Raw genomic sequence first — 15,613 nt, 5'->3', positions numbered from 1 at the left:
ACTGTTTTTTAATCTATCATTAAAAACCCTTTTTTTGCGCAAAGACTTTTCCTTACCTCCATTGTTTAATTTTTTTTTGCACTGGACCAATTTCCTTGGTTCACCACAAAACAATTTGGTCATCAGTCGGAGTGGGGCTTTCTTTCTGATCTGTTTATATTTAATTAAAGATGTTGCAACAGGTTCAACCCATGAAAACAAATGGGCAGAGTATCCAGATCAAGTTAGATAACATTTTCAGAATCTTAAAGCAATGCCTTACATAAGGAACAGAGTAAGTCTGCTGGTGGTCCAAACGTTTGTTACCGCTATAGATAGGAGTCAGTGCTACAAAGCTTGGACTTCTTATTGAAGTAAGAAGAAGCAAGTTGGAGGATGAAATGAATGACAGTTATTAGTGGTTCTGTCCTGGCTAATACAATCATTGAAGTAGGTTATATTAGCTCTGTGCTGATTAAAGCTCTTTGGAAGAGAACAGTTAAACTTATGAAGCCTCAGGCTAATGAACTGCAGTTGAGACTCATCAATAAAAGCATACAGACCTTTAAATGATACTGCACTGTGAGTACACTGAAGTCTGAGTGGGCTAATTTGATCATAGTAAGAACCATAGCTATGGAGACGTGAACAGATTGCCCTTGCATGTTTGATCTCCGTCTGAGTTAAAGAGATCTGCAGCCGAAGGTCGTAAAAAGCAAGGTTCTGATCTGAGGACAAAGCAGTACGAGTCCAGAGGGATTTGGGGTTTGTGTTTACTTTTTTAAGTGCTTAGAAACTGGGCATAAAAAAAGTGCCACAGTATTTTTTCACAAATGCTTCCTTGGAGGGGCTTTATAAGATACCCAGGGACATAGAGAAGATAAAAAGTGAGATATTTTTTCATCATAATGGTATGATTTCATTGAGGTTGTAACTCAACCTTAATGGAAAACTATAGGTTATGTTCTCTTAATTCTTTAACCCGTTTTCCTAGAGGCATAGAGGGGTACATAAAATTAAATGATGTATAAAATACATTTTATGTGTGTTATATGTAGAAATCTGAATACGAATGCTTTGGAACTTTATTTGTTACACTTCACTATGTGGTGTGTATGTTGACATTAAAATTGTACAATATTTTAGAAACCTAAACGAACATGGCTTTATTTGACTCATCTACTCTCTAATAACAAATGACATAGTCGTATGGCGGTTATAGTGCCAAGTACAGATGGTATAGACCCAAAGGTACCAAGTCCAATAATAGTCAGGTCACTGACATTTTCAAAGCCGTCATTTCCATTGGAATGGTGCCAAGCAACTTGTATCAAAGCATGATCTTGGATCCACTGTTCATCGTTGTTCAAGTACAGATCAGAAATGTCTTTGTAGTCACCTTAAATATATGAGTACAAACTGTACACATCATGGTGTTCTTTCCTTGTTGATAGAAGGACATTCTAAATTTATTTGCTAAGGTCTTCAGTTTACTAACATTCACCGATTCCTACAATTGGATTTTGTGAGCTGTTGTTCAAAATTAGCTATTTGAGACAAGGTCTTACCAAGGAATCTGACAGTAACGCATTCTTCTCTTTCTATTCATAATAGTCTTGGCTGACCATGTCTCACTCTCAGACTAACATTGCTATCTTCTGCAAGGAATTTTAAAGTAGTAACATATTTCTATGGTTCCCTAAAACAGTCCCATTTAAAATATTTAGGCATATGCAGTTTATACAAATTGCATACTGTTTTTATTTAGAAAAATACAAATATTTTATATATAATACATAAACCTAAAAAAAAACACCTCATCCCTACTAACCCCAAACTGCCCCCCCACCCAAAATGGGAAAGGAAAAAAAACAAAAAAATATAGCATATATAGAAACTTTAGTAATAAACTATGATTAATAAAGATCAGCTTATCAGATGATGAATGGGGTAGGGTACTTTTTGTTTGTATTTGTATTTTTTTACTCTCTCTAACTTACCCCCTCAAATTTAAATGCCCCAAGGTCTAACTAAATAAAAATAAAGTGATTTGTGGGGCAGTCTCACGCACAGGTAATCCAGCGCTATAATCATCGACAGAAGTAGACCGCTCCGTTGAAGACATGACGTTCTGTGTCATCATGGTGGATTTAATGTGACCCAAAAACCATGTCAGGTGGGAAGGACTTAATAAACCTTTGTATTTGCAGATCCAGATCTGCGCGAGACCTTAATTATTATTAAAGGTTACCCCAGTACAAGTTCAAATATAAGTCAGTTTGATATGTTAGGTCTATTTCTGTTTTGCCCCGCAGTGATGTCGTTTTTAAAAAAAAATATGTTTTACATGAATGTGGCGTTTAGTATGTTTGAAACAGATGATCCATTGTATGTTTATGTTCAGTCGTGCATAGGCTGATCTCCCTAAGGTACCGTGTAGGCAACCTGGCCTATTTAGATGTAACGGCAAAGATTACGAGCCCTGATTGCAGTAGACTGTATTGTTAAGTAACTCGCTATGTGTTTTCATTTAGTCCTGCTTAATCAGATTTCTGATATGGAGGTGCGATTCTGTGTCTATACTTGTTTCAGCCATCTGCCAAGTAATTAGCCGAGCAATTTTAATCATGTGATCTCACTGCTTTATAAATCTAGTAAGAGAAAATAGTGGGGCGACTAAGAATTAAGTATTGGAGGAGGATGACGGGCAGAAGGGATGAAGGCATTCAATAAGCAAAACAGTTTTTATATAAAAAGATAACGATGTGTTGCCTCTGTGTTGATTTCTCATTATTTTTTCCTTATAGAGTACCCTAAATTGTGAATTGTATTCATACCTGGGAACTCTCTTCCTATCTCAGGGTGAAGGGGCAGATTTTTAGGGTCATACATTCTGGAGCTAACATCTTTCTATTTCAAGAGCCTCAGAGCGGATTATATTATAGGGCTGATTAGCATACAACAGTAGCAGGGCAACAAAGGCTACCTGGAGCTCTCCTTCTTCTGGGGCAGGGCTAGCTCAATAGTGTCTTTTGTGTTAGAGGATATGGGTGGAAGAGTGGGCAGAACATGGGTGAGGAATATGTGGGGAACTAGGTTCCAGAGAAATAAGAAGCTGTCCTGGAGACACTGGGTCAAACCTGGAGAGTTCTCATGTATGTCTGTGACCCTGCGTATGCAACATATATACAACCTAGGTCAAGATTTAGGTCTAGACAGTATTTTGTTTTTTGTTTCAAGATTTCTCTATGTTTAAAAAAAAGCCAACTGGCTCCTTGCTCATGGCCAAAAAAGCCCCAACTGTCTTCCACCAGGAACCTCATCTTAAAAAAATGAAAAACCACTTTTCTCCAGGCTCATCATGTTTAAAAAACCCACCCTCTATTATAGTAAAGTCCCTTCCTGCAAGTGTATTCATTAGTGGGGAAATTAACCAGTGTGCAACTCCGTGGCCCCTACAGCTGCACTGGCTGTATTGTCCTGATGGAAGCCCCATTTGAAGCAAATTTGGTGATAAATGAAACTCACCATAGCTACCAGCGGAATATTGCTGCCAATTGAACCTTTTACTACTTTGTGCCAGAAATGATTTATTACCTTACCCTAAAACATTAAAGTAACTTTATTAAGTGAAAATTAACCTTTTTGACAAAATTTTTTTATATTATTTTCAGATTCTCTCATGGTCCTGCCACAACTAGAAGGGATCCTGGGTAGGCACATGCAAATAAGGTCAACAATAATCACCTTTTGCCTCTACATTCACTTTATACATGGATCCCTTGAAAGCAATTGCCCGCTGTACAAGACAGCCTTTAGACAAAACCCGGGTAAGAGGTGCCGTAGCCAGATCACCACTCATGGTGTCAGGACTCGGGTGATCAGGTCGGGTAGGAGCCCATGCACAGGGGATACTTGGGGTTCAGTCTGTAACCCACGGTGCATAATTATGCAAACAAAGACACCACAAGCAGAAATCAAGGTAATGCAGTGTATTTTATGTATATAACAGGACCAGCAAATAAGGGTAATACAGTCTAAGCACGAAACCAGACGTATGGCAAAATAAATACCGGTAATAAGTCTTTTGGCAGGGAGCCCGCTTGGAAGGGCACAAAGCAGGGAACCAGGAACAGTACAGGTGCAGAGCCACAGCAGGAAGGTCCATAGACTTCAATACAAAGGCCCTGACTGAAGGGCAGGGCAGGTTCATAAAGGCAGGGTAATCCAGATAACAAGGCCCAGCTGGATGTATGGACTAGGGCTCAACCCAGATAACAAGGCACACCTGATCCCAGTAATTGAGTTCTGAGTGGGGCGTGGGGCAGAGGGCAGAGGGCAGAGGGCAGACATTAGTGATAGCAGAGTTCTATACAACAGGTATAAGTTATGGTTTAATACTTGAGGCTTGGGGTAGCACAAGACATACCATTACATGAGTTATGGTGGGTAAGGGTGATGGAAAACCCTTCCACTTAAAATTAAGGGGGTAGTAAAAGCATTATTAAGCACTCATCTACAGACACCAGACAAGCCAGAAGGCTTGGTTTTCCCTGGCTACTGCATCTCTTACCTGGGTTTTGTTAAAAGGCTGTCTTGTACAGCAGGCAATTATTGTCAAGAGATCCATGTATAAAGTGGATATAGAAGCAAAAGGTGATAATTGTTGACCTTATTTGCATGCGCCTACCCAGAATTCCTTGTGGTTGTGGCAGCACCATGAGATTTCTGAGCGAAAAACAAGCCTTCTGGCTTGTCTGGTGTCTGTAGATGAGTGTTAAATAATGTGTTTACTACCCCCTTAATTTTAAGTGGAAGGGTTTTCCATCATCTTTACCCACCACAACTTATGGAATGGCACGTGACGTGCGCGTGCATGACGTGCGCGTTAAGATGTATATAGATTGCGCATTGCAAATTTACAGAATTTTGTTAAAACCAGCGATTTATACAAAGCCACGAATACATGACCAGACACCCCACGAATTGGTTGAAAATTAAGCAAAAACCTTTGATTTTTTCATCTAGAATATGTGGGCCCACTCGCATTTTTATTCACTCTCACTCCAAGTAACCCCAAACTTTTGAACTGTAGTGTGTATATAATTGCTATGCACTCACACAGTTCAAATCAAATTTAAAGCTATTTATAAACTCCTACAGGTTGTATGAAAAGTATAATAATGAAAATGAGTAGGAAACTCTAGCTACATTTTGGGTTTTTTTCATAATCTTATATGTATATATATAGCTTGAGCTCGTGGACCTCGGATAAATCCTATAAAGACATACCACTTTGTGTATCTCTATTGATATTAATCCTATAGTTCTTGCCAAGTAGTGGGTACAAACCCAATTAACATCCATCAGTTTCATGTGGGTGCCTAATACCTGCAATAACTTAAAATAAAATAAAAAAAATAGAAAAAAAACTGTCACTGCCCCCCAACAAATCATTATTCTTGCATAGAAGCAACCTAGTAACTAGTATTGTAAAAAAAATCTCAATAGTCTCATTAGCTAAATTCCCAACTGTGAACAGACAGTCAAGTTCCTAGTGAACAGTTGGGAATTATATAGTATAAAGGCAGTCTGTTGCAAGACTGTCCATAACTGCGTCTCCTTCAGTTGTAAAAAAATGTACGTTGGTTTCATAGTTTAATGAACAAGATCTTTTTTTTTTTGCTTTTATAGTAGTTTTATATAATACAAATTATTATTATATTTATTATATTATTATTATATATTATATTTATTATTTCTTTATTATTATAAACAACCTGCTATCCAGAATTGTAATTGTTTTTTTGCGCTTTCCTAATAGTTGAGCAAGTTGCTTTCATCCCGAGACTCTGACTCTATGAAACAAACATTTTTGATACATCTGTAATCATGAACATTTACAGATTAATTTACATTTTATTTTCCTTCCTTTTTAAAAATTGAGTTTGCTGTTTTAAACATAAGCTGTCAAATTTAAATAATTTATTGATTTGGAATTAGACATGTGTAAATTCTAAATTATACATATGATGTTTATCCACAAACATTATTAAAAAAAATAAAAAGCTGCTTCTATCCCCAGATCCCTAGATTGATGCGCTTGTGTCTCCTGCTTATACCTGCTGGCTTGGCCACCTCTAGATATCTAAAGGATGGCTCTGTTCCTGTTGGGTTTGGAGTCCCTTTGTTAATGTTTCCTACGTATTTTAGAATAAGTGCATTATTTATTATTCCTGAAAAATATTTCACTTAGTTCAAATATCAAAGATCTGAAATGTGATATGATATTGTGATGTTGCTCCCACGTCTACTCTATCACTCGATCCACACCTAGCTAAACTAGCAAATGTTTGGGTTATTTGTTTTTTATATGTACAGCTTGCTTATTAGACACATGCACAGTCCAAGATTTTAATTCATTACACAGAAATTGCAAAAGGCAAATTAGATGGCCGTTAACTCTCTTTTTCTGTATAACTAGTTCTTTATTGAAGTGACACACTATAACAATTAGACTTGTAAACAGGCCTAAACATATTGGTGCGTGTGGATAAAAGATTTTTTGAATGATCTAACGGAAAGACCAAATGTTACTTAATAATCCTCAAAATATCTCACATAAAACAATTTAAATTAAATTCTGCGTTAAGACCATTAGAGGCTAATGTGTTCAATTTATATAGTCACCTTGTTTCATGCTGAGATAATTTTCTGATTCGATCTTCATATAAAAAAAATTATCCCAGCACGAAACACGGTTGATATATAAATTGAAAACATTAGCATCTAATGTTCCGTATGTGGTACCTAACTTACGGTGTTTTTTAGATATTTCTGAATTATTTAACATTTTTTTTCTCATTGATCAGACAAAAATCACATTTTCTGAATATATTTGCATGTGAGGCTTTTTTTAATAATAATCTTTTTAAGATAAAGTGATAATGTATGGATGTTTAAAAATAGGTGTTTTTTATTACATGCGTATAATAGTATGGTCCAGACATTTGTTCCAGAGCTGCTCTTGATAAAGCCCCATTATTTTGTACAGACACTAATATTATTATTCTTATTATTAGATTCAGTTTTTATTTTTCTTAAACCCAAACTGTTTTGTTTTTAGAAAAAATGCAACAAGGGTCAAAGGCCGGGTGGGGTGTTGGAACCTTCCATGACATTTAGAAGCTTTGTAGAATACTGAACCACTGTGATAATGCCTTAAAGGAACCCCCAGGTTGAAAACGGTTTTGACCTGTGTTCCCTTCAGGTAGACAGAGACCTTCTATTCTCAGATAGAGAAATAAAATGACTTCCTAATGATTCAGTTAAATGGTGTTACTCCCATTAGTGCAACCAGACACATTTTACATTTTAGTATAAGTATACAATAATTTATAATAGCCTTCTAAATTAGAGCAAGCCGGTATGGGACTAAATACTGCTGTCACTCCAATCAGCAATACATTGTTTTAAAGTTTATAGGGCACTCTTAAAAATATTTAGCATTGGCTTTGGAAGTTTTCTGTTTCTAGCTTCTACGGTATCCTTGGCCATTGGGTATAGAAATGGAGACACGTCTAAACCTGACTCAGGTATTCAGAAAATATCAGCTGATGACATCATAAAGCAGATTATTATCACATGCACATACAGGTCTGTTGTGATATCTTCTCACAATAAATTGAAGCATTGATAGATCTGTGGAAAGTATTTTTAGTTTTTAGATATATGTGTATAAATATATATATATATATATACATATATATATATATATATATATGTATATATTTGTATATACAGTGTATATATATATATGTGTATATACACACCGTATATATTATTCCAAATCCCCTGCACTCCGCAACAATAAGTAAAGCACCCGGGTGCAGTGTAGCCAGCAATATAAATATCCAAAAATAGTCTTAAGAACGTTGGGGATTATGTAAATTTAACACAAATAAACTTTGCTAAGTTTGGAAGAAGACCCGTGAATGTGTGCTATGTATAGTTTTACTATTTGAAACATTTATAGTATAAGCTGGTTTATAAATGGTACAAAATTAATTAAGTTGAAACAGCTTTAGAAATGTGTAAGAATATGTAAAAATATCTTTAAAATGTATGTCAGATGTAAAAAGCATATAATATAATACCATGAAAAGTACACTGAACCCTTGGCAGGAACGCTTATCAGACAAGTTGCCACTATTTTGGTGGATAAATATTTTATTGTGTTTATTTCAATTAAACTGGATTTGCACATTAACCAAATCTCCATGTTATGATGAGCTATTTACTAGATATATACTTGACTGCTCCCCATCTTTTCCCTTCCTTTTGTTCCTGAAATGAGTTCTCTAAGCAATGCTTTTGTTCCATTATTTTAATTTGTTTGCAGCAGTTCTGTCCTTGGAAAAGCAAGAATCGTATTGTTCAATACCTAATGTATCATCTCGATAATTCCATGAACTGCTGTAAGTCACATCAATAAATGCACAATGAAAAGAAAGAATTAAACAGAATGTATCACCGTTTTTCAAATATATATATCTGAGCACTCATACTATAAACGTATATATGTATATGTATGTATATATATAGTTACATTATATATGTAGTGTATTCAGTGGAGAAGCTTTATGGCTGGGGGGAGACTTTAGATGTCACTGTTTCATTGAGTGCCATGGGTTCTGGCTAGCAGAGAAGCACAAGGATCTATGCTAACGGAAGTATGGTTTAGTGGGTGTGGTTTTAAGCAGCCAATCAGTGGCATTAACCATAGCACCAAGGAGGAGACAATGTACTGGAGCTGCAGCTGCTCCTAAATATAAACCATTTGTGAACTTTACTATTACCTTTTAAAATACAGCGATGCATATAATTCTACACATTTAGCTGTTATAAAACTACTTGTCTGAGAATAGTTCTTCAAATCCATATATCTGTCACATTAGGGCCATTGAGTGTCTATTATGAGATCTGTTGAGTGTTTTCAATACCTCACCTACATTTAAACCCCATATTATCTTTCCCTGTGCTATTATTTTCAGAAAGCTTCCCGTGTTTATACCTGGGCTTGTTCTCCTCTAATAGAATTGTCTCTGATATGGACATTCCCAAACAATATCACATAGTGGCTTTAAAGCCCCAATCCACCCACTTTAGCTGTGCCACTGTAATGTTATAAAAGGAGGTCTATTGCCCCCATAGGCAGGTGCTCAAAGGGAACCTGGGATCCCCCCTCACAACCACTGCTTTCACAAAACTCATCTTCCTCGTCTTCTCCACTCTTTGTTTTCATAAATTACCTCCACAGCATGTATGTATCTCACGTAGGAAGGGCTGGGTTGACCTTTCACAATGCATTGTTACATTAGACTTTAAACATACCCTACTGATCTAACAATGCATTGTACAGAATTAACTTTGCCCTTCTTGCAGAAGAACCCAACCCAGGTTGGCCTCTTGTCATTAATAGTTGTTCTGGCAAATCAAAACATTTCAGATCCCTAACAGATATGTGAAAACCTAGTTTGGTTAAAAAAATATCCCTTTGATATTGTGAGGGATTTTTAATATGTCCTTCCCTTCTGCTCAATTTTATTTATCATGAAGTATTTCTAAAACATGATTACTCCCTGGCGCAACTCACAAAATTAAAAAGAGTTATCAAAGACCATACAGTTTACAAACACCTCCCCATATCACCTCCTCCTCTTCCTCATCAGACTGAGTTAGATATCAACAGACATCTTCTGCGATTATTCTTAATAAACCAAGCATGTACCTCTACACAGACTAAATCCCCACCGGTTCATGTAATCTTCTGGTACTTAGGCTTCCCTTATGCCATTACTGTGCATATCTCCCAACATTTCAAATGGCCAAAAATAGGACACCTTCTTTTTTGGAGTGTGGTTAGAGGAATAACTGTGACATCTTAACAATGCATTTATATATATCTATCTAATTGTGTTAGGCATTTGATAGAAGAATACTGTATTTAACTTCTGCTCTTTCTTTATACATTATTGTGACTTTTAGTCCTCTAGAACACTGTGACCCACCAACCATTCTGAGCTCCTAGAAAAGAGGGACAAGATATTTGTCCTCGTGAAGAGAGATGGCTGAAAGCTATAATATTTTTGAGGATCTCTGAAATAAAAACACATTTGGGATAAATCCCAATTTGCACTAAAGAATAAATATCCTTTTTCACTAGGTAACTACACGTAATGGATTCTGATTAAAATAATTCTGAAAGCAAGACAAACTGCAGAAAAAGCAACCCCATAACATTAACTGTTGAGTGCACTGAAGAAATCAACCACCATGCATTTCAAGATATATAATTACAGTCATTAGTCAATGTTAATTTTAAAAAAGAGTTATGATTGAACAGCATCAAACATCTGTAAATCCGTCTTTTTTTTAACCAGATTATTCTTGTGAGTAGCGTGTACCAGAGAGTCTTTACTGGGTTCAGGGGCTCCAGTAGCAGAGCAAACAGCTGCAAATTTAAATAGGGCTTCTCGTGTTTAACTCAGCAGGACATGCAGAGTGTATCATCAGCTCAAGAAGGAAAGGAAAAGAGGAACCTTAATAGCGTAATTTTGTAAAATATAATTATACTTTCTAACAGGGGGGCTGGGAAATCTCAATACATCTAACTGTTGTTGATGTACAATGCATATGATTATAAGCAAGCTGTTGCTCAATGGGTCTGTCCAGGGGCCTACCTAGAGTATTTGGCATCCGGGGTGAATGCTATATTTGGCACCCCATAGGCCCCTTATACTCCCCTGTAACTCACATATGCACTGGCACATGTTTTAACCCACACTCAGATTTGCACAAACTTACACACTCATATCATGTACACATAATCACTAACACTTGCACCCTACACACTCGTTAACACATACTCCCTCTTACACATACTTACACAGATTCATGGTCACACATTTTTGCATACACATCCATGCTCACAAATACACATTCATGTTGACACACACTTACAGATACACACCCATGCTCACATAAAAACACTCATTCATGCTCACACATATACACAACAGTGCTAACATACCCAGATACACATCCATGCTCACACACCAACATTTACACATCCATGCCCATGCACACTTCCACATCCACGCTCACAAATACACATCCATGCTGACACATTTACCCATACACATACACATCTATGTACAATTACACACATCCACATCCACACAAACATGTATACACTCTCACTCTAATGTACATACAGTCATGCATGCATACATCCTCCTTTACCTTAACCGCAGCTTTCCTTTTGGCTGTGAGCAGCCTACCTTTTATCTTTGGGTTCATGTTGGGATCTTGTTTAAAGTTTTGTAAAAATATTTAGTTACACTTTAGTAGTTATGGTCCATGGAAAAATATTATTGTCTTTGGAGTCAAGGAGGATCAGAAATGGAGATTTTCCTGTTGATGTAATATAGTGCAGCATGTAATAGTACATCTGTCAGGATGTATCTTTAAGTCTCTAGTTCCCCTCCTAAATGGGACTAGTAGTTATGATACCTACACATTACTTGATATCTACTTGTTACCCAGTCGTGTTATGATATTTAAAACACTAAAAATAAACACAATGTCATAAAATATTAGGAATGATTAAGAAAAAAATAAGCATGATATGGAAAGCAATTGAATTGTAATCTTCAGCAGTGTCTTAAGCCAGATAAGAATATATTCCAGTGCCGCGTGTAGTTGAAGTTGACAGGACTTGGTGAGTGACTGAGCTTGACGAATGAAATGTAGGGCAAAGTCAAAGATGAACCCCAGGCAAGGAGCATAGTTTGCGGATGTGTCACTTTAGAAAGTGATGGACGCTGTATTTCAGGAAGCAGAAGAAAATAACTTCTAGACATGCTGAGCTGAATTCTATTAACAATGATAAATACATCACATGTTTTTATTTACTTGGAAAAGGGACACACAGTCTATCCAATTCAACCTTTCTGACTACCCAATGTCCTGACTTGGTAATGTTTAGGGAGTATTTAGTTATGAAATCTACAGATGTTTGTGTGCAATATACACCTTTTAGTTCCAAGTCTTTTGGAGTTTAGACTAGGGTACATTAAGTAGCCAAATGCATGAGTACACTGGATGATAAGCGGCATGGAGTTCCTCCTTGTGTAGACTGTATAGGGAGTTTGAGTGGAAAATGGTCAAAGAGTAGACATGACGAGGTGGTAGTGGGTTAGCTAAAAAACTCATGTTTCCATAGCAACCTATGGAATTGTATAATCTCCAGGATCATTCCATTAGTTGCTACAGTGATAAGATCCCCTATAAGACTTTATATCAGAACTGTTCTTTGTTTATGTCCCCATTATGGGAAGAGACCCCAGGTCTTGCAGAGCTTACATTTTAAATGTATATAGTAAGTCGTTTTTTAAACAGAATTTTGGGAAATGTTGTTAGCTAAGGCAAAATAGTTGATAGTATTGTGTGTATAAACACTCCCTAATATATGAAATGCCGGGTTCTAGAATAAATGCTTTTCTAAGGGTCTGAGTCGCAGTCTTCAGTTATCACATTTACTGTTAACTAGAAACATTTCATCGATTCGTAACAAGGCTTGTTTTTGTACTTCAGTTCCCTTTGTGTTAAGCAACAATGTATTTATGCTCTACAAATATATAATATGTGTGTGTTTATAGAAACATCTTTTTGTGAGCCATTTAAAAGGTTTAATTGTACGATATTCTGAAAATGTAATTGGGATTAGTTTTATTTTTCTTCTGTTTTTTATTATTTTTATTTATCTGCTAGAAAAGTGTACATACATTGTGTTCAGGTCAAGACAATGTCAGCCGCTGCCACAAGACAAATGAAATAGAGAGTGGTTTGGCTTACCGAACAATGCATTTGATGTCCTTGCCTGCTGCAGATAATTGAATGTCATAATTGCCAGTTCACAATACACGCTTCCGTTATATAGGTAACGGAAACCAGAACCGGTCCCCTGGGCTGCAGTAACTACGACAACCTGGATTCTGTGAGCTCGGTGCTGGTGATGGGCCCAGAGAGCCGGGTACAGCTGCTTGGTGAGAAAAAAAAACCTGTGTGCACGTTCCGTTTATGCACCCTCATCTCACATTCACTTGGTATGATATATTGATATATATATATATATATATATATATATATATATATATATATATATATATATATATTAAAAAGTAAGGCAAACACTCACAAAGACACATAGGTCCACTAGTGCACACGTATTTCATCATATTATCAGTATGTTGATATAAGGCAAGCAAAAAGAGATCTTTGTATGTGGAGTATGTGTCCTAGCCTTAAACAATACCTTTTAGCCTTTACCACTTATGATGGAAGCTTAATGTACCATTCCTAAATCATACATATAATGGTTACCATTTACTCCACTGTCATACCTAGGAACTAAAATCAACATATGGTTTGTGCTTCCCAGCCGTGTTGATCTCTAGCATTGGGTAGTGTTTCTAAGCTCCTTCCATAAAAATACCCAGTTGTGTTCTCTTTTGGCTATGTCTCCGCCACCATAGTAAGGAAGGAGTAAACCGGGAAGGTTCCCAGCTATGTATATTCCCCCCTCTAACCTAAAGGGATGGAGAAATTCAATAAACAATGTTAATGATTAATTTCGCACACACACATTAGTAAATCTGTAAATACATCATAGAAAACCGTTCAGAAGTGTTGTCTTTAAGACAAGAACTGCAAATTAATGGAATTAAATCCATTTTAGTTTTGATCACGGCTAATATGTAATATTAGGTGCCTTACATTAGGGATTATCTGGAGAGTCTGTAAACACTGACATCTCTCATAACCCAAGACAGAACAAAGAGTGTATTCTGGATACAAGACTTCTTGAATAATTAATGAAATGGTACTGAAGAAAACTGGGACACTCCATTCATCTCCCATCACCCACACATCCAAAGGCACAAAAGTTACCATACGTGGTTTCTATCCTCCAACATAAATACTAGTTTTATACAAAAGACTTTGCTTTTTGTAAAGCAGAGGGGTTTATCCCCCCTTTCCCACTCCGCTGGGCACTTGAAAGTAGGCTCTGTATACTTTAGCTACTCCATCAATGAGGATTTTGCAGGCTACCGGGGACCTGATATGAATGCACAATAACATGAAATGTATTATATGCAAAGCTGTTTACCAATAAAATACTTGTATTTTGTGCATTTTTGTTAATTTATTCCTAAAATAGAGCTATGCATAAATTCCTAGGAATGTGTTATTAAGTAAGACATTGATGTTTGAGCTGCCGTAATTAACCGAGAGGTTCTGAATTTTAGCCAATAGCAGCTGAGCTATTTATTTCTCTTTTGGCCTTGTGTATATATAGAAATAGGTATAATGATTGCACCTGGTTTGACTACGTATAGAACATAAATAATAGTTATAGTGCCCAGTAATTAGACATAGTTGAGAAGCACAAACTTTCAATATACCTACAACCGTTACTTCAATAGAAGCAGCACTCTCTACGCAGAGATAAATACGCCTTCTTGTATCTATAGATAAGTACACCTACGTTGATGTATACACAAGGGTTCTGAGGGATTCATTGTTAATGCTGCTCGCTTATAATTGGGGAATTACGTTTTTCTTTATTTCCAGGACTGCAGGCGCTTTTGCCTCAGTACCTGCGTGCAAAATTTGTGAGGGCTGCGCTGGCCTACATTTCCTGTAACTCCCAAGGAGAGCTAGAATGTCAAGCAGGAGAATGCGCGTGCCGTTGTGATACAGCCTACCCACAATGCAACTGCCCTGCTGAAGACATCCACGTTTTGGAAAAGAGCCTAGAACAGGCACAAGACCAGGCTGACAGTCAGAATAAAGAGTTTGAGGACTCAGGTGAGATGTCTATTCAAGTTCACGCGAGACAGACCTTTATGGCGGATTATTTTGTACACAAACATATTAATCAACTGCGCCTATTGTGTTGTCTCATGAAATATATAGGAATGGCCTACATTGCTCATAGCTGTGGTCGCTGTTAGGCCCAGCCACAAGATGGTTTGTCTCTTCTTCTTCCCATCTTGGAATAAAACTGCACTGTGGGAGTAACTTCTAAGAAAATTTACTAGGCAAGGGCTGTGTGGCTGAATCTGAAAGGGCTGCTGAATTGACAAATTATTTAAACTTTTGGAATTACTATCTAATTATCTTTATTTAAACATATATCACACTAGACAGTCCTTGGCCAATTCCAACACATTAGCAGCTATTAAATGTTCTATATTATTACCTTTTGGATGTTGTAAGTATTTAACATTTGTACTAATGGAGATTTAGAAGTTGGTTATCTGGCCGGTGGAGCGGCACAAGCTGAAACATTTTTGGCTTGTCCAGTTGATAACTAGCCGTGTCATACTCACCCCCAACATTTGGCTAGTCCTTGTCAGTGTCTATACATGTACTTGCAAGAACCAAAATACAAAAAGAGAATGCTTTTGAAGTTACCACTAGATCAGAGATTCCCAGATTCTGCAGGGCACCGAGGCCATGCCCTTTTTGCACATGCGCCGTGGCTGTTGGCATTGATATCCTGGCC

At 36.9% G+C, this 15,613-nt stretch overlaps 1 protein-coding gene across 1 annotated transcript in view; it reads left to right on the top strand.

Moving 5' to 3' along the window:
- LOC149288426 (BMP/retinoic acid-inducible neural-specific protein 2-like) overlaps window positions 1-15,613 on the top strand; it is a 65,082-nt gene that overhangs the window by 40,077 nt on the left and 9,392 nt on the right. The window contains exons 4-5 of the mRNA XM_089491634.1: window positions 12,983-13,088; window positions 14,677-14,913. Coding sequence (XP_089347760.1) covers window positions 12,983-13,088; window positions 14,677-14,913 — 343 coding nt within the window. The remainder of the gene's footprint in view (window positions 1-12,982; window positions 13,089-14,676; window positions 14,914-15,613) is intronic.

The sequence above is a fragment of the Sceloporus occidentalis genome, unplaced genomic scaffold (assembly GCF_023333645.1).
Source record: "Sceloporus occidentalis isolate IW3139 unplaced genomic scaffold, rSceOcc1.0.p SCAF_51, whole genome shotgun sequence".
Lineage (NCBI taxonomy): Eukaryota > Metazoa > Chordata > Lepidosauria > Squamata > Phrynosomatidae > Sceloporus > Sceloporus occidentalis.
The sequence above is the reverse complement of the archived record's forward strand: the minus strand, read 5'-3'. Positions and strand labels throughout refer to the sequence as shown.